Here is a 23,696-nt window from a genome sequence, read left to right as displayed (position 1 = left end):
CAAATGTAATGAAGGGTATTGAGATGAGATCGTAGGCCAAGTAGGCCTCCAATGCAATAAGTGTTCTTATAAGGGAAAGATGGAGGGAGATTTGACATCAACAGAAGAGGAGACGGAGAAAGAGAGAAGGTCGTGTGAAGATAGAGGCGGAAATTGGAGTGATGCGGCCACAAGCCAAGGAACACCTGGAGCCACCAGAGGCTGAAGAAGGCAAGGAGCAGAATCTCCCCTAGAGCCTTTGGAGGGAGCACAGCTCTGCTGACAACATGATTTCAGACTTCGGGCCTCCAGAACCGTGAGAGAATAAATTTCTGTTGCGTTAAGCCACCCAGTTTGCGGTCATTTGTTGAGCAGCCTTAGGAAACGAATACACCACCTTATAGATGGATAACCCCCAAATTTGTCTCTAGATATGTCTTCTCCCCTGAAATGCCAACACATGAATATATCCAGCCACCGACTGGGCACCTTCACATGCTTATTCCGTTTGAGCTGCTATAATAAAGGCTTATAAACAATAGAAATTTATTTCTCACAGTTCTGGAGGTGGGAAATCCAAGATCAGGGTGCCAGCATGGTTGGGTTCCAGCAAGGGTCCTCTTCTGGGTTGCAGACGGCCAGCTTCTCATTGTGTCCTCACATGGTGGAAAGGGGGTGAGCTTGCTCCCATGTCTCTTCTTCTAAGGGCACTAATCCCATTTGTGAGGCTCCACCCCCATGACTTAATCACTTCCCAAAGGCCTCACCTCCTAATACTATCACACTGGGGATTAGATTTCAACATATGAATTTTTTTTTTTTTTTTTTTTGGTGGTGGTGGTGGGGAGATACAAACAGTCTATAACACACCCTCAAACGACACTCCTGATTTCTCTCTGCTCTCTCCTAAATCTGTTCCTCCCTCTGTCTTCCTGTCTTGGGTAACGTCTGCTCCATTTTTTCCAGGTGTCAGGCCCCAAACCTTTTGGTCATACTCAACTCTAGTCCTCTCACTCCAGCCATCCAAATCAGTGGCAAATTTCTTTGGTTGCACTGTAGAAACCGGTAAAGAACACAACCCATTCCTACCCCCTCCAATGGCCACCAGCCCCATCCAAGTCATGGCCATATCTCCAGTACAACTGCAGTAGGCTTCTCCTGGCCCCCACCTTCCTTAATCTCTCACCCTCGGGTTGCACCTGTCAAAACAGAAATTGGATCATGTCCTTCCTCTGCTGAAACCCTCCCGTGGCTCCCCATTTATGTGGAGCAAAAGCCACACCCAGCCTGAAAGCATTTGACTCAGGAGGTCTGGAGCCCCAGAATCTGCATTTCCCAGGTGACAGAGATATTGCTGGTCTGGGGACCAACCTTGGGAGAACTACTGAGCTAGATTTTCATGTGCTGACACAGGGACGTAGCCATGATATATTGGTAACTCAAAAAGGCAAGTGAAACAGAAAGTCATCAGTTAGATCCATTAAACTGTAACTTGCTTAATAAGTAGTGAACGGTAACGTCCCTTCACGGATCAAGCTTGCTTTCATTGTTTTTATAAAAACTTGCATGTCCTCCAAGTGTCACGTAGCCTAAACAATAAGATGTCTACCAGGGTTGTTTTTCAGGAACTTGGAGTCAGCTGTGTCCAGTCTGAGCTCAAGCCAGTTAAGACTGGTTGGGACCACCCACCCTCCAACTGGGTCTGCACAGGTGTCCAATCAGTGTCTTTTTGACGTCAGAGGACTCAAAACTCCACCCTCAGAGCAGGCTAACCTTGCCATTTTCTGGACTTGCATCCCGTGGAGAAGCATGTGGCTTACATTGGCCTGAGTAGAATGATGATTACCTCACTTAAAAGAAAAGACCTCTAATCACGTTTCCCCATGCTCCCCAAGCCTCAGCTTTATTCCATAAATATCCCGAGCCCCTCACCTTCAGGGAGGTGGAGTTGAGATATGTTCTCCCATCTTGCTTGGCTGCCTTGTGAGTGAACCCTTTCTCTGCTGCAAAATTGGTGTCTCAGGTTTGGCTTGCTGGGCATCTGGCAAACACACCTGGTTCAGTAACGCAAGCCATAGAGGATAGACCAATGGTGATTGAGACTTCCTTTCCAGGAAGTTCTGTCCCCAGAACGGGGTATAGATTTGTGATCCTTGCGCACTTCCTGACTCCAGGGGACAACATGCACATTCTTGTCTTTGTGAATGGCACTCCTGGAGTTGTGCAGTGCCCAACCTGCACGGCTATACCAGGCAGCCCTACCCTGTTCTGTGTGTCTCCCCTCTGCCTCTCTTTTTCTGTGTGTCAGCTGCTCACCTAGAGGCCAGAGCTGGGAGGAGACCCAGAGTGGCAAATCACGGTGCCAGCTCACTCTCCCTGTGTGACCTTGGGAAGTGACTTCTCTTTCAGAGATGCGGTTTACTCACCTGTAAAATGGGTCCCTACTAAACAGCTCCCACCCCCTTCATGGTTTTATTTTCCTTATTAGCACTTACCACCCTCTAACCTGAGATCTATAAATTTGACTTAGTATTTAACTTTTTAACTGTCGGTCTCTCCTCTTGAAGCTCAGCTCTGCAGAGCAGGGAATTTTACCCGTCTTGTTCACCGCTGTATTTCTGCACCTAGAAGGGTACTGGCACACAGCAGGGGTTTAGTAAATACTTGTCAAAAATCAACGAATGAATAAATGAACAGGGTGGTTTGGAAGAACCAGTCGGTCAACCAGTTGATGGTTGCCTGAAAAGCGCTTCCTGCCGGGCACCTAGCAGGTATCCAGTACGCGCATGCGCTATTATCACTTTCATCTGGATGGCACTCTCTAACTAGAAGGCCCACCAGAGGGGACTCCCACGACCAGTCGTTTCACTAGAGGATGAAGAGGTCCAAGCCAGGGATGACTCTGGGTGGGTGGGGATGTGGACCTACATCTGTCCTGAGGTCCCTGGACTCAGATGCTTCAGCCTGGTCTGTCCATACTCAGAGTTGGAGATCCGAGGGGGGATAATATTAGAGTGAGGGTGGTATTCAGGGGTGAGGGAGGGGCCGGGCCTCAGTCACCCGTGCCCCACAGTCTTCCTGTTTTTCTTCTTCTACCAACCATCTGATGAGACCTTACTGTGTTCCCCGCCCGCGTCCCCAGGTGCCCTGCATCACGGCCCACAGCTTCCCCGCCCCTCCTTCCTCTTTCCCGTGCCGCTGCTATCTGCGCAGAGGCTTCTGCTCTGCCCCGGGCAGGGGCTGCATTAGCATTTTGTGGGCGGAACAGCCTCGGAGGCCCCAGGTGGGGCCGGGGATGGAGAAGAACATTCTGGGCGGAGTTTGCGCCTCGCCTCGGTCCGCTGCATGGGAGATCGGAAGCTCTGGGGAATTTAGTTCCGGAGAGGAGGAAAGATAAATTAGCTTGGCCTAGACAGTCCCTGGGGAAGACCTGGCCTCGGTCTGTGGTAGTGACCAGAGGCGCGCCTGTAATCCAGGAGCTGCCCCGGGATTCTGCTGCCTGCGTGTCGGGCTGCTGGCTGGTGGTGGAGGACCAGCGAGCCTGGAGTGGCCTGGCCTCAGTCAGGGTTTGGTGGGCAGGACCGTCACTCATTCATTCAACAAACATCCTATTGGACACAATGTGCGTGATAAGATGGTGATAACTGTTAAGGACAAACGTAATGAATGGAGTGTATGGAGAAGGGTGGGCTTGGAACTTCAGTTTTAGAAAGTTTCACTGAGAAGGGGACATTGGATCTCAGTCTCCCTGTTTCTCGAAGACACCAGGAGCTTGCTGTCCTCAGGGCCTTTGCACAGACTAGAATGCTTTTCTTCCAGATAGGTACAGGGCTTTACCCCACCTTCTTCAGTTGATTTCGACTGTCAGGTCTTTCCTGATCACCTCCTTCTCCTCCCCCCCTTCCTCCCCCCTCCTTCTTTTTAAATTGATATATAATTCACATATAACATTATATTAGTTTCAGGTGTACAACATGATGCAATATTTGTATATATCGTGAAATGGTCACCACATTAAGTCTTATTAACATCCATCCTTTACGGCACCGTTACCCTTTTTTTTTTTTTTCTTGTAATGAGAACTTTCAAGAGATACTTTGTGAAAGCAGTGTTATTTTAGGGCATGGATCAGGTATATGTTCTGTAATGCATATAAGGAAGTGTTTGTAGACACACAAGGTGGTTCTAAGAGCACTAATTGCTCAGCAAGATTAGATGAGTCTTACCTCAGTAAATAACGTGCTGACCATTTTTTTTTTTCTGACCATTTTTCATTGCATGTAGAGGTGTATTTAACAGCTCATGTATAAAAACGTTTTTTTTTGAGTGTTCCTTGATCATCCAGTTGTGAACAGTATTACTTTAGTGAATGAATGTGCAGACAGTTCTGTAATGCATGTAGAGGAGTGCCTAGAAACACAGATAAGAAAGATGTTCCCAAAACTGTTACTTGAAAAAGAAAGAAAAAAACTCTATTTGCAACTTTCAAATATACCCAATCACCTTATTTATTTATTTATTTTTGGCCACGCCTAGTGCTTTGCGGCTTGTGGGATCTTAGTTCCCCCACCAGAGCCACAGCAGTGAGAGTGCTGAGTCCTAACCACTGGACCGCCAGGGAACTCCCCCATCACCTTCTTAAACATAAGTGTTTAATGCCCTACAGTTCCCTCTTAGCACTGCTTTAGCTGCACCCCACATATTTTGATATGGTACGTTTTCACTTTCATTCAGTCAAAACTATTTTTAGTTTTGACTTCCTGTCTGACCCATGATTTAATTTCCAAATACGTATACATATGGATTTTCCAGATATCATTCTGTGATTTCTAGTATACTTTGGTTCTGGTCCAAGACCATGCTTTGTATCATTTCCATTCTGTGATCTTCTTTGCTATTGCAACAGTCCCGCCCCATGCACACCTGATTCCTCTTGTCTGCTTTATTTTTCTTCTTTTTTCTGCTTATGCCTATCTAACAACATTTCTAAGGTATGTTTTTTTATTGAAGTATAGTTGATTTACAATATTATATTAGTTTCAAGTGTACAACATGGTGATTCAATATTTTTATAGATTATACTCCATTTAAAGTTATTACAAAATAATTGCTAATTTCCCTGTGCTGTACAATATATCCTGTTTCTTATTTATTTTATTCATAGTAGTTTGTATCTCTTAATCCTCTACCCCTATTTTGCCCCTCCCCTCTTTCCCTCTCCCCACTGGTAACCACTAGTTTGTTCTCTATATAAGGTATTTGTTTATTTTATTCATTATATCTCTCCCTGTTTCTAATCCCAAGGGTAGGGATTTTTGTTGTTATTCACCAATGTCTCCCTAGTACCTAGAACAGAGCCTAACACACAGTAGGTGGTCAATACATATCTGTTGAATAGATGAACAACTGAATCCCCAATCTCCATTGGACTTATCAGGAGACCTCTGCTCGGAGATGTTGTTCTACTTCCCTGAGGTCACGTAGCAAGAATGCGGCAGAGCCGGGTCAGCCTGGGCCCATGGCTTTATGTTATTATACCCAGTTGACAGGGCTGGATTTCACTACCAGTTCCTGCACACCTACTGTGTGCCAAGTCTCGAGACATGGCCTTGGCCATGTGGCCGTCACCCTCACATAGTGAGACCATCCAACCTTCACCACACTTACCTTGCCCAGGCCCACCCACCTTAAAGGATGCCCTTGATGGCCAGAGATGCTATCAGTCCTCTTGGTTGGTGTATCCCCCCATCCCTTCCCTATCCCTCCACCCTGACCCCCCCATATCCATCTGGAATCTGATACTTGTTGTGTATGCTCAGTGAGTATTTGCTGGGCAGACAGACTCTTCCTTCTCAGACAAGTCTCCATTTCCCCATCTGTAGAATGGGAACAGCACACCCACATCTCATGCAGGTGGGAGAGGTTCAGGATGTTACATCATGGGAACGGGGCGGGGGGGAAGCCCAGCCCCTGGGGTGAGCTTTTCCTGGAGAGGGAGGCTGGTCTGCTGCTGCCCTCCCACCTCAAGTAGGGCTGGGGCCACCCCCCTCCGCATGTGCTGGGGAAGAGTTTCCGCTGGCGGAGACTGTGGATTGCTTATATTGAGACTGTGAGGTGAGAAATAAATTCCATCTCATTTAAGCCACTCTTGTTCTGAATCTCCATTACAGCGACCCCGCCCAATTTTCTAACTTGTACATGGACGGGCCTGATGGGATTTCCTTGTTGTTTAAGCCAATCTGAGTTGCATTTCCTTTTACTTTAATGGAAAACCCCTCAAAAGAGTAATTGGGGTCTTGCCCTTTGGGGTATGTAATATGCTATGCTTGCTGTAACAAATTACCACAAATTTAGTGGTTTAAAACAACGGAAATGAATTCTTTTATAGTTCTGGAGGTCAGAAGTTCAAAGTTGTTTCATGTGGCTGAAACCAAGTTGTCAGCAGGACCGCTCTCCCTCAGAGGCTTCGAGAATGGGAGAATCTGTTTTCTAGCCTTTTCCAGCTTCTAGAGCTGCCTTCCTTAGCTCATGGCCCCTTCCTGCATCTTCAAAACCACCAGCATAGCATCTAGAGTTGAGACACAGAGATGCACAGAGAAAAAGGCATGTGAAGACTGAGGCGGAGACTGGAGTGATGTGGCCACAAGCCAAAGAGTGCCAGGAAACCCTAGAAGCTGGAGAGGCAAAAAGGATCCTCCCCTAGTGCCTTTGGAGGGAGCATGGCCCTGCCCACACCTTGATTTCAGACTCTATTTTTTTCCCAAGAAAAATTATATATTAATGCAATGTTTAAAAAAAAAGTGAAAGAAAATTGTGGTAAAGAAATTATCAAAAGTTTAAATAAAAACAGTTATGGTTGTTTTTCTTCCAGCTTTACTGAGGTATTGTTTTTTTCAAATTAAATTAATTAATTAATTTGGCCGCGTTGGGTCTTTGTTGCTGCGCACGGGCTTTTCTCTCTAGTTGCGGCGAGTGGGGGGCTACTCTTCATTGCGGTGCGCGGGCTTCTCATTGCAGTGGCTTCTCTTGTTGCGGATCACGGGCTCTAGGTGCGTGGGCTTCAGTAGTTGTGGCACGTGGGCTCGGTATTTGTGGCTTGTGGGCTCTAGAGCACAGGCTCAATAGTTGTGGCACACGGGCTTATTTGCTCCGCGGCATGTGGGATCTTCCCGGACCAGGGCTCGAACCTGTGTCCCCTGCCTTGGCAGGAGGATTCTTAACCACTGCACCACCAGGGAAGTCCTTCTGAGATATTCTTGACAGTCAAAATTGTATGTATTTAAGGTGTACAACCTGATAACCCAATATACATGTATATTGTGAAATATTCACCACAACCAAGCCAGTCAACATATCCATCACTTCAGAGTTAACATTTTCCTTTTATTTATTCTTTTTTTGTGTTAAGAACACCCAAGATCTACCCTCTTAGCCAGTTTCCAGTACACAATACAATGTTGTCACCTATAGTCACATTGTAGTTTTCTAGAACATATTCATCTTGCACAACTGAAACTTTGTACCCATTGACCAACATCTACCCATTTTTTCCCTCCCTCCAGCCATGGGCAACCATCTCCCTGCTTCTATGAGTTTGCCCCCATAAAGGGGGCAAGGGCAGAAGTGGGTAGACTTAGGTGGAGGCTATTACTGCAATCCAGGCGAAAGAGGATGATGGCTAAGACCAGGAGGTGAAAAGGACTCAGATGCTGAATATGCTGTGAAGGTAGAGCCAACCAGAATTACTAACAGATTGGTCATATTTCCAGTTATCTAGGGTGTCTAAGAAACCACCCCAGATGTAGTGGCATAAAATAATCACTTCATCTGCTCATGGATTCTGTGGGACAGAGCATGGTAGGGACAGCTTGTTTCTGCTCTATGACGTCTGGGGCCTTGGATGGGAAGACCCAAAGGGCTGGAGGTGACTCTAACTCTCCTGGGGGCTAGAATCATTGGGAGGTGCCTTCACGTATATGTCTGGCACCTGGGCTGGGATGACTTGAAATCTGGCCTCAACGGGGATTGTTGAGCCAAGCACCTCCATGTGGCTTGGGCTTCCTCACAAAATGTCAGCTGGGAGCATATGTTCTGACAGAGCCAGGTGGAAGCTGCGTGGCAGCTGTCCCTTGTGCCACATTTTGTTGGTTATAAGAGAGTCACTAAGGCAAGCCCAGATTTAAAGGGAGGATAATTAGACTCTACTTCTTGATGGAGTGGCATGGTCACATTGCATCAGAACATGTAGGACATGAACTATTGTTGCATCAGAACATGTAGGACATGAGCTATTGTTGCTATTGAAAACGTAATGTGCCACAGCCGTGGAATGAGAGAGAAGGGAGGCGTCACGGATGATTCTAGAGCTGTTGGCCCCAAAGGCTGATGGTGGTCGTTTTGAGAAACATAGGCAGGCTGCTTTCTTGGGCCTCAGTCTGGTTATTCCACCTCTTTCACGAGGCTCACAGGAAACTCCCACATCCTTGATGTACCAAAAGACGCAGCCACTCCTATTGCAGCCCTTTCTCCTATGTCCGTCATTTCACTTCATGCTGTTTTGGGTGTGAATCAAAACCTCATCCCTTGGTTTCCCCATAGGGTAGACAGACATCCCTCTCTCTCTCTTTAACTTTCACTTTTTAAATACCCTCCAGTCGATGTCAAGTTCAGGATGAAAAACACTCCTTTGCAAGTTCTGTGTATATGACTGTGGTAGGCAGCCTTCAAGATGGCCTCCAAATGATGCCTACCTGTTGGTATTTATGTCCTCGTGTGGTTTCCTCCCACAGTGACTCAAAGCTGGTCCATGTGATAAATATAGTAGAGATCATAGTTTGTGATTTGTGAGGCTAGATCATACAAGGCTTTGTGGCTTCCATTTTGGCCTATGCCATGTTGTGAGGATACTCAATCAGCCCTTGGGAGAGGCTCACATGGCGAGGAACTGAGGCCTCCTGCCAACAGCCATGGGAGTGTACCATCGTGGAGGAGATCCTCTAGCCCCAGCCCAGCTTTCTGATGACCGCAACCCTGGGCAACATCTTGACTGAAACCTTATGAGAGATCCCAAGCCAGAGCCACACAGCTGCTCTTGAATCCCTGAGCCTCAGAGACTGTGAGATAATACATGCCTACTGTTTTTTTTTTTTTTTTTTTTTTTTTTTGCGGTACGCGGGCCTCTCACTATTGTGGCCTCTCCCGTTGTGGAGCACAGGCTCCGGACGCGCAGGCTCAGTGGCCATGGCTCACGGGCCCAGCCGCTCCACAGCATGTGGGATCTTCCCGGACCGGGGCACGAACCCGTGTCCCCTGCATCAGCAGGCGGACTTTCAACCACTGAGCCACCAGGGAAGCCCCCTACTGTTTTTTTAAGTCATGAAGTTTTGGGGTAATTTGTTATGTAGCCACAGTGAGCCTAAAACTTCACTGTGGGAATGTGGGAGTCCTTAGCACCGATTACTTTAACGTCTTGTTGTAAATGTCAACCCCTCTGGGAGGCCTCCCCTGACCACCTCTCTACATTAGCCCCCATCCTATCCCTTTACCCTGTTTTATTTTAAGATAATACTTAGTTACTATTGGAAATAAAATAAAAAACCAAACCATATTGCTTATTTCTATATTTCTTTATAGGTTTATTGTCTCTCCTGTCTCGATTGAAGTTTCATGAAGGAAGGAGCTTATCTATTTTTCACCCAGGGCTTGGTGCTGTGTAGGAACTCAAATGCAGGGGCTGTTGTCATTGTTATTTCTATGCATGAATCCAAACTGGGGAGAAGAATAAGTGTGTGTGTGTGTGTGTGTGTGTGTGTGTGTGTGTGTGTGTGTGCGCACGGTCTGTGGTGTTCCCCTCAAGATAGATTTGCATGTTCTTGACTTTTAAAGAAAAAAGGAACTGAGAAAAACCCTAGTCACCTGAGTTGAGGACACAAGGAGAAGAAGCTGCCGAGCTCTGCCTGCTTCTTCTCAGGCTCCTGTGTTAGCTGCAGTCATGTGCACCCTGTATACTAACTCTGGGTGCAGGGACCTGCCAGGTATGGCCCTGGCCAGGCATGGGCTGGGGACCAGGGGTGGTCAGGACCCAGGTTACAGTATTCCCACCTTGGGGCCAGAGACCAGGGTGTGAGGGACAGAGGAGGGAATGGGCTGGGCTCTCACTTGCCTTTCCTCTGGAAGGGCCCAGAGAAGAGGATGATGATGATGATTATGAGAACACGGCACCACCGTACAAGGACCTTCCTCCCAAGCCAGGTAAGAGGACCTCTCAGAGGCCAGGTGAAGAGATGTGTGATTTGAGGTATGAGGTTGGGGAACAGACTCCCCAGGGGGAACTAGCTGGGCACTGCAGACATACATGGTCAGCCTGCCCATACTGGGCACCATGGTGGTGGGAGTATCCATGCATCCACCCTGAGGGTCTCTCAGTCTGATGGGGGAGGCAGTCTTGGGCATAGTCTTGGGTGAGCAGGTTTGAGAGGGGAGGGATTATGAAATTGGGGAAATCCTGAAGATAATTGAGGGGTCTGCCTGCACTAGTGGGAGGATTCGGGGTCAGATGAGGGGACATTGGAGTGAGACTTGAGGGATGAACAGGAGTTTGTTAAGAAGAGAAGCCCAGAAAAGAACAGGTGGATGCAAAGGCCCCGAGACATGAAAGCCAGTATTTCAGAAGCTGTGAGTGGACTGTTGTCTCTCCAACCTCTTCGCATTCACACCCAGGGCCCAAATTTGCCTTTAGACTTGGGTGGGCCATGCCTGGCCAGGGACTCAACAAGAGTCCAATAAGTGTATATAAAAGTGGAGGCTTTGGGTCCAGTGGTTGGGACTGGGTGCTTTTACTGCCATGGCTTGGGTTTCACCCCTGGTTGGGGAACTGAGATCTCGCAAGCTGCGTGGCAGGGCCAAACGAAAAAAAAACAGGGGAGGCTTTGAGGTTTCCCTGAGTAAACTCCCACCAGGGGAAGCCCCTGGGCTCTGCTTTTTGACTGTCCGTCTCCAAATCCATCTTGGTCCCAGCATGGTCCCCAAGCCCAACCCGAAGACCCACTCCATCGCTGTCTTCAAGGCCACCCCTTCCCCAAATTTAGGTCCCACCCATCTCCAAATGCAGCCCCATCTCCAACCCATCTCCTGTCCAAATCAAAACTATCACCAAGCCCTGACACAACTACAACACAACCTCAACTTCTCCCCCATTCCCCAATGCAGCTACAGCCCCATTCTTCACCCCAACTACACCCTGAATCACAAACCTACTCCCATGTCCATCACTATCCCTGACCCTTCTTCAACCCCATCATCTCAATCCAAACCCTCATCCCAACCTTAACCTTGACTCTATTCCCATACCCAAACTCACTTGTGTCTTTAACTTAGGGGGATCAACTGTCCCAGTTTGTGCAGAGATGAAAGATTTCTTGGAATGTGGGACTTCCTGTTTTAAAATTAGGAAAGTCCTGGGTCATTCAGGATGGTTGGTCACTGTATCTTAATCCTGTCCCTATCCCTAAGCCCAATTCCATTCTCATGCACAACCCCATCCCTAACCCTCCATTGCAATCTCAATCCTGTTTCTTTTTTCTTTTTTTTGGCCACACTATGCGGCATGCGGGATCTTAGTTCCCTGACCAGGGATTGAACCTGTGCCCCCAGCAGTGGAAGTGCAGAGTCCTAACCACTGGACCGCTAGGGAAGTCCCTCTTTTTTAAAAAAAATAATAAATTAATTAATTTTACCATAGGTCCTTGTTGGTCATCTATTTTATTTTTATTTATTTATTTGAAAATATTTATTTATTTATTTGACTGCACTGGGTCTTAGTTGCGGCCTGCGGGATCTTCCTTGTGGTGTGCGGGCTCTTCATGGCAGCGTACAGGCCTCTCTCTAGTTGTGGCGTGCAGGCTCCAGAGAACGTGGGTTCAGTAGTTGCAGTGCATGGCCTCTCTATTTGTGGCGCATGGGCTCCAGAGGGTGCGGGCTCAGTAGTTGCAGTACGCAGGCTTAGTTGCCCCATGGCATGTGGGATCTTAGTTCCCCAACCAGGGATCAAACCAGCGCCCCCTGCATTGGAAGGTGGATTCTTAACCACTGCACCACCAGGGAAGTCCCAGTCATCTATTTGAAATATAACAGTGCGTACATGTCAATCCTGTTTCCATCACTGCCTTTCCACCTCATTCCCATCCTTGGACCAGCTGTAATGCTGAGCTTCTCTTTGCCAGGTTGGATGGCTCCACCAAGGCCTCCAAGGGAAGGTGAGCTGGGGTTGGGGGTACAGGAGACCCAGTGCTGGCTTTATCCTGATCTGGGCCTGAGCAACCATTCCTTCCTCCTCAGGAAAGAAAACAGAGAGCCCCCCACTTCCCTGCAAGCTCCTGAAGAACACAGGTGAGCATCTAGGGCTGGGACCTTCCTGTTCACTTGGCTGAAGCCCTGCTCTGCATGACTGTTGTCTTTCTGACCCCTTCCAGGCCTGAACCTCACCCCTGTCACCTGCACAACTCCTCAACTGGGTGAGCAGTGGGAATACCCATTACGAAGCCTGAGAGCGGACACTTGGAAGTCCTCCCTCCAGTCCCCCAATTCTGACCAAAGAACAAATCAGAGGGCTTGGGGGGAGGTTGTTGATCTTGGAAGATGAAGTCTTTCAGTGACTTCTGAATAAACCTCTCTTGCCTTTCTTCCAGGCACTGATCTTGTACATCCTCCATCCCAGCTGCCTATAGCCAGTAAGTCCTTTAGGTTTACCTCTATCTCCCCTCTCATGGTGGCCAGTGTATTTGAGACCTATAGCTCTGGAGTGAGACCCTGGTAGAGAAACATTTCCTTTCAGAAGCTCCTCCTTTCTGAGTCTAAACCAGACCCCCAGGGACCCAGGATATCCACCAGGTACTCTTCAAGCCCTACCTCCTGCTTGCCTATAAGTTATGGGAAATGTTCTCTGCCCCAGATGCAAGGGTCCACAGCTTGGGCCACCGGGGAGCAGCTTGGGCAGGGGCTGCTGGAGTGTAGAAGATAATACATCCTAAATGTTAAGAGAAGAGCTGGGTCCAAGTTATGCATGACCTCTCCAAGCCCTCAGTTCACTTATTTGCAAAATGGGAATACTATTTATATCTACGTCATAAGGGTGAGGAGCCAGTAAAATAATAACGGTGGGACAGAATGTGTGGCGTATTGTATATTCCACAAATGCTCTGGGCTTCTTTAGCGTTTTCTCTCCGTGATATTCTCTTGCTGACCCCACCTGGTGATATAGTCATGACCATAGTCATTTGCCCCCCCTGCTCTTGGAGGAAAGCTCAAGGGTCCATTCCTCACTATCTGAAGCACCAGCATCAGTCTCTCTGTCCCCATCTCTTCCCTCCAGCCACTCCAGTGCCCTGGATCAGTCAGAAGTCCGGAGGTCTTAGGTGTTACCAGGAGGAGAGACTGATGGTGTACGTGTGTCTGCTGGTGGTGGTGTCACTGCTCATGGGCTGCACCGGTCTGGCTGTTACCCTGATTAAATGTGAGTAAGGTGAGGATGGGGCATGCAGAGAAATTGGGGAAGGGGTATGGGAGGACTTGGGCTCAAGCTGGACTCCTTCTCATAGACCGGGAGGTGGTGGAAGAGCTGAGGATGTTAACCTTTCAGCAGATGGCATGGCGAGCAAATGGTGAGTGCTTTCAATCATCCCTTCAAACCATGCGTATTGAGCACGAACATGATCCTCAAATCCAGCTTCATGACCAACCCCAATGCCATCTTTGCTAGGCACTGTGCTAGGTAGCAGGGTGGGGGATGTGTGGGTAAGACAGTGAACACATCAGACATAGTCCCTGTCCCTGTGGAGTGTGTGTGTGTGTGTGTCTAGACCTCCACTGTCCAATATGGCGACCATGAGTCACTGTGGTTGTTGAGCACTTGAAATGTGGTCATTTTGGATTGAGATATACTGTAAGACTAAAATACATACGGGGGGCTTCCCCAGCAGTCCAGGGGTTAAGACTTCGCCTTCTAGTGCAGGGGGTGCGGGTTCCATCCCTGGTCGGGAAACTAAGATTCCACATGCCTCGCAGCCAAAAAAACAAAAATGTAAAACAGAAGCAATATTGTAACAAATTCAATACTTTAAAAATGGTCCACATCGAAAAAAATCTTAAAAAAAAAATACATACAGATTTCATGGGAATTCCCTGGAGGTCCAGGGGTTAGGACTCAGCGCTTTCACTGCCTTGGGCCCGGGTTTGATCCTGCTTGGGGAACTAAGATCCTACAAGCCACATGGCACGGCCAAAACAAAAAAACAGAAAACCAAAGCCACAAAACAAACCAAAAAATCCAACCCAAAGATACATATGTCAAAGATTTGCTACAAAAATAATGTCAAATATATCAATAATATTAATAATGATAATCTTTAATATTGATTATACACTGAAATGCTAATATTTTGGATATATTGAGATAAACAAAAATGGCATTCAAATTAATTTTACTTTCTTTTGACTTTTAAAACACTAGAAAATTTAAAATTACCTATGTGGTTCACATCTTGTTTCTGTTGGACAGTACAAGCATAGACAGCCATTTACCAAATTATCATCCAAATGAGGGTAAAATTCCAAGTTTTGATGAATAGTCCAAAGGAAGAGGAAGGCAATTCTATGAAAAAATCTAGCAAGGGGTCTTGACCTTATCTTTGAGAGTGTCATATAGAGTTTCGCTAGGGAAATGGTACTATAGCTGTGTGAAGGAAGAGAAGGAGTTAACTTGGTAAGGAGTTCAGGGTCTCAGGCATGTGCAAAGGCCCTGTGGTAGGAGGCGACATAAGTACAAGGGAGGAGAATGGTGAAATTGGGTAATTGAGAGATGATGGATGCTTGGATGAGAGTTGTGGTTGTGGGGATGAAGAGTAGTAGGTGGAGTGGAAAGATTTAGGAGGTAAAATTGACCAGACTGGGAATGAGTGAGTGGGAATGGTGGTGAGTGAGAGGGAAGAGTGTCAAGGATAACGTATATGTTATCTATCTGTCTGTCTATCATCTATCTATCTAAGATTTCTGTCTTGTCCAACTGAAGGGCCATCTAGTGGTGGCCCTGGGGAGTATTGGGAGAGGGCAAATTTGTGTGAAAGTAGTGGGAACACATACATTAGTTGTAGAAGAGGCTTTCAGTATGATTCCTGAAGTCTGAAAATTGCTCCATTCCACAATCCTTCACCCCACACTTCAGACCAAGCCACTCTTCCAGTCAAAGCCCATCAATGGCTTCTCACTGCCCGGAGTCCAACACAAAACCTTTAGCTTTGCATTTAAGGACCCAGACACCAGACCTCTTCCCACTTTCAGCTCAAGCTCCTGTGAGGTTCTGCTTGACCTCTACTGCACCAGTCTTTCCCAACATGCTTGTCTCTGGACCTTTGCTTCCAAGGTGGCTCCTGCCTACTGAGCCTCCCCATCCCCTTAGAGATACGGAATCACCATTTTCCTTTAAAACCCACCTCCTGCAAGAAGTCCACCATCTTTACCCTTCCCCATGCCTCAGGGATTAATCTCTCCTTGGAGTCACATTAGGGCTCTTCTTGGGCACTGAGCATGTGTTTTTGAGTTTTACCACCAACCAGTAGAACATTGGTGCAGTGGGGGAACACAGCTCTTGCTGTTCTCTGGTGTGTCTGCAGTCAGTGATGGGTAGGTGGGTAGGTGGGGGTTTGGGTCTCTAACCCTACAGCCCATCCCTGCTGACAGTGACTGGCATGGCGGGGCTAGCCGGCCTGAAGAAGGACATTGAACGAGTAAGAGCTGACACCAACCAGTCCCTGCTGGAACTTCGGGGCTTATTAGGTGAGTGGGACTTGGGGAACTTCCCTGAGATGGGAGACATGGCAGAGCTGCTACACTGCATAAATCCATGGAAGTGATTCTTAGTGTAATCTATGTGAGTGGTGCCCACCTGGAGTGGAGCAGTGCATAGCCTGCACAACTGTACATGGCATACCATGTACATTACTCTGGTTCTGGGCCCACTCTGACAGAATCCTATCCTGTCCCCAGACTGTACCAGGGTCACCTGCCCTGAGGGCTGGCTCCCTTTTCAGGGTAAGTGTTACTACTTCTCTCCAAGCACCAAGTCATGGGATGAAGCCCGGAAGTTCTGCCAGGAGAATTACTCTCACTTGGTCATCATCAGTAACTTTGCTGAGCAGGTGAGCTGTCCCTACTAAGCCCTTGAGAACCAGCAGGGCCAGCCTGCCTCTCTTCTAGGATTTACATATCCTTCCCAGGCCTGGATGTAGAGAAATTGGAATTGCTTTTGAGTCACTAAAACTTTTTCTTTTTTAATAATATGTTTTATTTTTTAAATTTATTTTTAATTAAAAAAATATTTTTGGCTATGTTGGGTCTTCATTGCTGCACATGGGGTTTCTGTAGTTGCGGCAAGCAGGGGCTACTCTTCGTTGTGGTGTGCAGGCTTCTCATTGCAGTGGCTTCTCTTGTAGAGCATGGGCTCTAGGCATGCGGGCTTCAGTAGTTGCAGCACACAGGCTCAGTAGTTGCGGCACGCGGACCCTAGAACATGTGGGCTTCAGTAGTTGTGGCTCATGGGCTCTAGAGCGCAGGCTTAGTAGTTGTGGTGCACGAGCTTAGTTGCTTCATGGCATGTGGGATCTTCCCGGACCAGGGATCTAACCCGTGTCCCCTGCATTGGCAGGCAGATTCTTAACCACTTCGCCACCATGGAAGTCCCCACTAAAACTTTTAATATGAAGGTTAAGGGGGTATGCTTTGCTTGAGTTCAAATCCTGATTGTGTTTACTTATCCTCTCTGAGTCTCAGTTTTCCCTCTAACATGGAGATATAATATAATGGCTATCTCTTAGGTAGCACTTTCTATTCTCTAGGCTGTATTCTAAACATCTTACATGCATTCACATAATTCTAACAACAGCTCTATAAATTAGTGTGTGAGTCAGGAGACGTTATGTTATGCTGAAGTAACAGACAGTCCCTATAGCTCAATGATGGAAGTGTATGAGGCAAGTCATACACTGACTTTTAAAACTTCTACCTATGTGCACTCACAAAGAAAGTCCCATGGGCACTGCTATGCTTTAAGATGCAGGGAAAGACGGTTGCATCAATGTTTATGTAGAAGGAGAATTGGAATATGTGTAAATAACTTTAATGACTTAATACTACCAAAGCTAGGTGGTAAGACCATTTGTACACAGTATATATCATTACATATCAGTACTTCACAGATGAGGAAACTGAGGCATATTTCACTTAAGCAACTTGCTTGTTACAACTAGTAAGTGCCAGAGCTAGGATCTGAGCCCAGGAAGCTGGTTTCAAAGTCCATGTTCTTGGCCATAAGCTTCATAGCACTATTTGATTAGTGTTTGCATGGTTTATCTTTTCCCATCCTTTTATTTTTAACCTGTTTATGTCATTATTTTAAAAGTAGATTTCTGGCTTCCCTGGTGGCGCAGTGGTTGGGGATCCACCTGCCGATGCAGGGGACGCGGGTTTGTGCCCTGGTCCGGGAGGATCCCACATGCCACGGAGTGGCTGGGCCCACGAGCCATGGCCACTGGGCCTGCGCATCTGGAGCCTGTGCTCTGCAACGGGGGAGACCACAGCAGTGAGAGGCCCGTGTACTGCAAAAAAAAAAAAAAAAAAAGTAGTTTTCTTGTAGATAGCATATAGTGGGGTCTTACATATATATTTTAAATTCAATCTGACAATCTCTGGCTTTTAATTGGTGTTTTAAGACCATTTACATTTAATGTAATTATTGATTTGGTTAGATTTAGGCCTACCATCCTATTTTTTTCCCTCTATTTAAAAAAAATCTTTCTGTTTCATAGCATCATTTGTATGAGTAAGTAGTGCAGAGGGGTCTTTTTTGAGATTAAATTAGATGATGTAATTTAATTAGATGTAATAAGATGATGGGGCGGTATAAGTCATACTCCCTAAACTCAGGTGCATAAGAAATATAACTTTATTTTCTTTAAATAACTCATTTCCTGCCTCTTTTGAGCTCCCATTATACCAGGAGGGTGGAAATTTTATCTGTCAGTTGAGATCTTCTATCTTTCTTCTGAGTAGGAACAGCTTATATGGGGTCAAGGCGGAGGGTAGTACATGTCTGGTCCTCAAGGTCTTTACTCCAAGCTGGTATCCACTGGGACATCCACTGGATGAATGATCCTGGACAAATTACTTAACTTCTCTCTGCCTCAATTTTCTCATCTATAAAATGGGGTTAACAATCCTTGCTTCAGTAGGTCACAATGAAGATCAAATGAGATATCTGTGCAAAGTGTGTAGGTCACTTATTAACTTATTAATTCAACGAACAATTTTTGAGCACCTACTGTGTGCTAGGCACTATTCTAATTTGATGGACCAAGCAGCTCTTTTCTCTTTCTGGTTTCCTGATACTTCTCTGGGGCTTTACCCAGGCAACAGGGTCGAGGTACACTCTACTTTTTAGAGTTTTCATACCCATCTGAGGTTTTGGCCATCACCTCGGACTCTACCAGGGAATGAAATGCAGAGCCCTCTTTCTGGCACCCACCATGTCTACATCTCCATAATTTCCTTCATATTGCAATCTTTCCTCTCTACCTTTTAGGGAATCTTGGTCTTGAATAAGGTTGAGTGAATGAGATATGATTTGCATACAGTAAAATGCACAGATCTTAAGTGTACATTCACTGAGTTTTGGCATATGTATACACCTGTGTAACTGTCAACCCAGTCAAGATTTACAATGTTTCTACCACCCAGGGAGTTCTTTCATGCCCCTTTCCCAGTCACGCCACCCCCACCCTAGGGAACTACTTATCTGGTTTCCCTTACCATAGATCAGTTTGCCTGGAGAGGAGTTGCATTAGATCATGATATTTTCATTTTCTTCCTAATCTTTTGTATTTTGCCCAAGTCCTTTCTTTTCCCCAAAGGCCTGGGCTTTGGAAATATAAAAGCCAGGAATCCCCATTCCTTTCCTTCCCCCGCCACCCAAGTTCTTCTGCCTGGATGCAGATGAGGACTGCAGGGTGGCGTGAAAGTACCAGGGAAATCAAGATATCACTTATTATTATTAAAATGTTCCTTAAATTATATAATGTTAAATGTTAAGATGTCATAGTACTTACTGCATGTCAGACACTGTTTCAAGCTCTTTATGCATACTAATTCATTCAACCCTCTCAATAACTCTATGAGGAGGTAGCAACTATTATCCCATTTTACAGAGGTGGAAACTGAGGCACAGAGTGGTTCATAGGTTTTGCAAGAAGGTGGCATGACTATTACCACTGAACATGCTCAAGTGGGAGGAATGCATTGATCTTGTTCTGCATGCCATGGGGACTGGGAAAGGTATTGGGGTGGCACTCACAAGCCCTAAATGTGTGTGGGACAGAGCAGAGGGTGTGTAGAACTGATGGCTGAATGAAGTTTGTACTTGCAGAACTTTGTGGCCAAGGCTCATGGCTCTCCTCGGGTATACTGGTTGGGGCTGAACGACAAAAACCGTGAAGGGGACTGGAGGTGGCTGGATGGGTCACCCATCACTTTCAGGCAAGTATCCAGGGCTCTTGGGATCTCTCTTCCTTGTAAGTCCTTGTGAAGTCCAAACCAGCAGATTCTTTAGAATTACAGGCTGAGCTGGACTGGGAGGCACAAGGGTGCTTTTTTTTCTGATAGAATTTCTGGTGCCTGTACTTTAATTTTTCCTCCATTGAAACATCTCAACCTTTAGCACAACTGCTCAAACATATCAAGTCCCCAGACCAATGGTTGGGGGGAGAAAAAGAAAAAGGAGGCATGGCTATAGGACAAAAGGAAGAGGAAGATTTTGATTTGCTAAAAGGATGAACAGGATCTCATTTTTTGGGCACTCTTTATATTAGCTTATTTATTTAATCTTCTTAATAATTCTGTAAAGTGAGTACCATTATTATCTCTATTTTGAAGGTATGGAAAATGAGGCACAGAGAGGTTAAGCAACCTTCCCAAGGTCAGACAGCTAGCAGGTGGCAGTGCCACCCAACCTGGCTTAAAACTCTATGCTCTTAGCCATTATACTTTACTTTCTCAAGGAGTGTATGTATTTGTATTTTAAATAAACATTAACAAATTGTCCCCCATACTGGTTATACCAATTTATTCTCTCACCAGCTTGACTATAATTTTTTGCCCACACATTCATCAAACTTTTGGAATTTTGTTGGTTTATATGTAGGTGAAAAATGGAAACCCAGTGTAGTATTAATTTGCATTTCTCTTATCCCTGAGGTTGGGTGTATTTTCATATGTTTAATAGCCATATGTATTAACTTTTCTGTGAATTATCTATTCATATCTTTTGTGTATTTTTTTATATTGTGGTTTTGGTCTTTTTCTTACTGATCTCTAGGAGCTCCTTCTATATTAGAGATATTAGTGTTTTGTCTGGGGATTTTATTTTTTATTAAAGATTCCTGGAAGGAGGCAGAGCTCTGCAAATTGAGATGTCATGGCATGGTGTGGCACTGCAGGTGCTCAGCTCATATCCCTTCATGGGGCTGGTGAGGGCTCCCTCCAGCAGGGGGCATTGACTGCTAAAAGTTCACAGTTATGCTTTCTCCAGAGAGTTGGCTTCAGCTGAATGGAAGCCTGTTCAGCTAGGAGGTTACTCCACTCCCATTGGGGTCATACCACAGACAGTGACCAGTTAAGAGAAGCCTGAACCCCTTGTTTCAAGTTGGAATAACTCTGTGGTGCTATTCAAATTTCAGAGTTTCCTGTGGGATCAGGCTGAGGCTAGATCAGGCTGAACCTACATCCTTGCTCAATTCTATCCGCTGCCACATCCTGTTTCTCTCACTCCCTATCTCCTGAGAACAGCCCTTAATAAATCCTCTGCACCCGAATTGCCAAATCTGGCTCTGCTTTAAGGGAACATGACCTAAGACATTACAATACCTAGAAGGTTGGGAGGAACGTGGTGTAACAGAAGTGTTCTTTGGAAGAGGAAGCAGAAACTGACCAGATGCAGGAAACTGATTCAGGGGCTGGGAGAATTTCTGGTGAACAGGTGGTGAGGCTGAGTTAAAACAGACAAGCTGCTGGGGTGAAGGGGATAATGCAGCATGTTTAGGTAATTCTGAAAGGCTGAGAAAAGATTTGGATGGAAGAAAGAGCCCTGAACAATGAAGGCCTTTCTTTTTCTTTTTTTTCTGATAGTCTTTTTTTTTAAATTAATAAACTTTATTCTTTTTTCTGTTTCTTTTATTATTATTTTTAATTGAATATAGTTGATGTACAGTATTATATAAGCCACAGGGGTATAATATAGTGATTCACAATTTTTAAAGGTTATACTCCATTTATAGTTATTATAAAATATTGGCTATATTCCCTGTGTTGTAAAATATATCCTTGTAGCTTCTTTATACCTAATAACTTGTACCTCTTTCTCTCCTACCCCTGTATTGCCCCTCCCCATTTTCCTCTCCCCACTTGTAACCACTAGTTGGTTCTCTATATCTGTGAGTCTGTTTCTTTGTTGTTGTATTCACTAGTTAGTTACATTTATTAGATTCCACATATAAGTGATATCATATAGTATTTGTCTTTTCCTGTCTGACTTATTTCACTTAGCACAATACCCTCCAAGTCCATCCATGTTGTTGCAAATGGCAAAATATCATTCTTTTTTTATGTCTGAGTCAGACTTTATTTTTTAGAGCAGTTTTAGATTTACAGAAAAATTGAGAAGAAGGTACAGAGAAGTAGTTCCCATATTCCTTCTGTCCCTCACACTTGTTTTCTATTATTAACACCTTGCATTAGTGTGGTGCATTTGTTACAAATGATGAACCAATATAGATACATTATTATGGCCTAAAGTCCATAGTTTACATTAGGGTTCGCTCTTTGTGTTGTACATTCTATGGGTTTTGACAAATGCATGATGTCATGTATCTACCATCACAGTATCATATAGAATAATAGTTTCACTGCCCTGAAAAACCCCCTGTGCTCCACCTATTCATCCTTCCCTATATGCACTTTTTCCTTTATCCAGCTTTTGGGACCCACAGGAACCCAACAACCTCCATGATGAGGACTGTGCCAGCATGAACAAAGGTGGCACCTGGAATGACCTCTCTTGCGACAAAACTACATATTGGATTTGTGAGCGGAAATGTTCCTGTTGAACCCAAGAGCTGAGGTTGGGTGGGGGGTCCGTACCCGGTACCCCTTGGCTTTTGGACATGAGAACCTCCTGCCCTCTGAGAACTGATGTGGACGTGCCCAAGATGGAACCAGCAGCCTGGATGCAGCGAGTTCCCTGGGGTGCAATTCAGATCATTTCTAGGGCGAGGACTTGAGGGCTTGTTCAGTTGGATGGTGTCTTAGTCTGTTCAGCCTGCTGTAACAGAATACTGTAGAGTGGATGGCTTATAAATAACAGACATTTATTGCTCAAAGTTCTGGAAGCTCGTAAGCCCAGGATCAAGGCTCAGGGAGATTCAGTGTTTAGTGACGACCTGCTTCCTGGTTCATAGATGCCATCATCTCACCGAGTCCTCACATCCTGAGAGGGGCGAGAGCTCTCTGCGGTCCCTTTTATAAAGACACTAATCCCATTAATGAGGGCTCCACCTCCATGACCTAATCACTCCCAAAGTCCCAACCTCCTAATAGCATCACATTGGGGGTTGGAATTTAACATATGAGTTTTTTTTTTGGGGGGACATAAAACTCAGCCCATAGCAGATGGTGAGCTGGAGAGACACCAGGTCTTGGTAATGGTCTCCCAGTTCTGGGGTCTGGAGGAAAGTCACCAAGTCCCTGGCTCTTAGGAAATGATACTGATTCTGGGAGCTCCAGGTCTGGCACTGATTGAGCTGGAACAGAAAATACCCTGGCTCCTCTGGACCATGATATATGCTGGGACTGGGATCCCTTACTGCCTACTTGATGTGGACCAGCTTCTGGGAAGCAGGTGGGGCAAAATTATTCCTGACATGAAGCTTTTTCGATGTCCTGGGTGAGGTCTGCCCAAGCTAAGTGGTGGCATCAGACCTCTGCCAAGACATGGAACTTCTAGAAAGACAGACCAGCTGAATCATCCAGTGTGGCAGGCCACGTCTTGGTCAGATCCTCAGGACAATGGCGATATCTACCTACATGTGCCTTTAGGCTGTTTGTTGGTCTGTAAAGCTCTTTGATGAAGGAATTCACTTGACTTATGAGTGATGTTAAAGCTTCTCAAAATGCCAGTTCATTGTGTGGTCCTTGCCCACTGTGTCAGTTTGCTGGGGCTGCCATAATAAAATGCCATCAACTGGCTTAAACAACAGAAATGCATTGTCTTGCATTTCTGGAAGATGGAAGTCTGAGATCAAGGTGTTGGCGTGGCTGGTTTCTGGTGAGCTCTCTCTCCTTGGCTTGTTAGATGGGCTGTCTTCTCTCTGTGTCTTCACGTGGTTTTCCCTTTGTAAGTGTCTGTGTCATAATCTCATCTTCTTTTTTTTAAAAAAATATTTATTTATTTTTGGCCGCACGGCACGGCTTGAGGGATCTTAGTTCCCCAACCAGGGATTGAACCTGGGCCCCTGCAGTGAAAGTGAGGAGTCCTAACCGCTGGACCACCAGGGAATTCCCATTGTCTTCTTCTTTTAAGGACACCAGACATATTGGATTAGAGCCCACCCTGATGACATGAT

General features: G+C 45.9%; 1 protein-coding gene across 1 annotated transcript; it reads left to right on the top strand.

Annotated features, from left to right (window-relative positions):
* Positions 1 to 9,970: 9,970 nt before the first annotated feature.
* Positions 9,971 to 22,181, top strand: CLEC17A (C-type lectin domain containing 17A; the record flags this gene model as incomplete). Its single annotated transcript, XM_082835274.1, has 12 exons — positions 9,971 to 10,013; positions 10,156 to 10,230; positions 12,201 to 12,233; positions 12,316 to 12,366; positions 12,450 to 12,491; positions 12,666 to 12,707; positions 13,349 to 13,489; positions 13,575 to 13,637; positions 15,712 to 15,807; positions 16,018 to 16,169; positions 19,448 to 19,557; positions 22,049 to 22,181. The coding sequence occupies 12 exons, from the start codon at positions 9,971 to 9,973 to the stop codon at positions 22,179 to 22,181; spliced, it is 981 nt and encodes a 326-aa protein (XP_082691400.1).
* Positions 22,182 to 23,696: the final 1,515 nt, after the last annotated feature.

Source organism: Leucopleurus acutus (genome assembly GCF_964270905.1).
Source record: "Leucopleurus acutus genome assembly, chromosome: 3".
In the NCBI taxonomy this organism is placed as follows: domain Eukaryota; kingdom Metazoa; phylum Chordata; class Mammalia; order Artiodactyla; family Delphinidae; genus Leucopleurus; species Leucopleurus acutus.
Note: the sequence above shows the minus strand (reverse complement) of the source record. Positions and strands in the feature narration are given on the sequence as shown.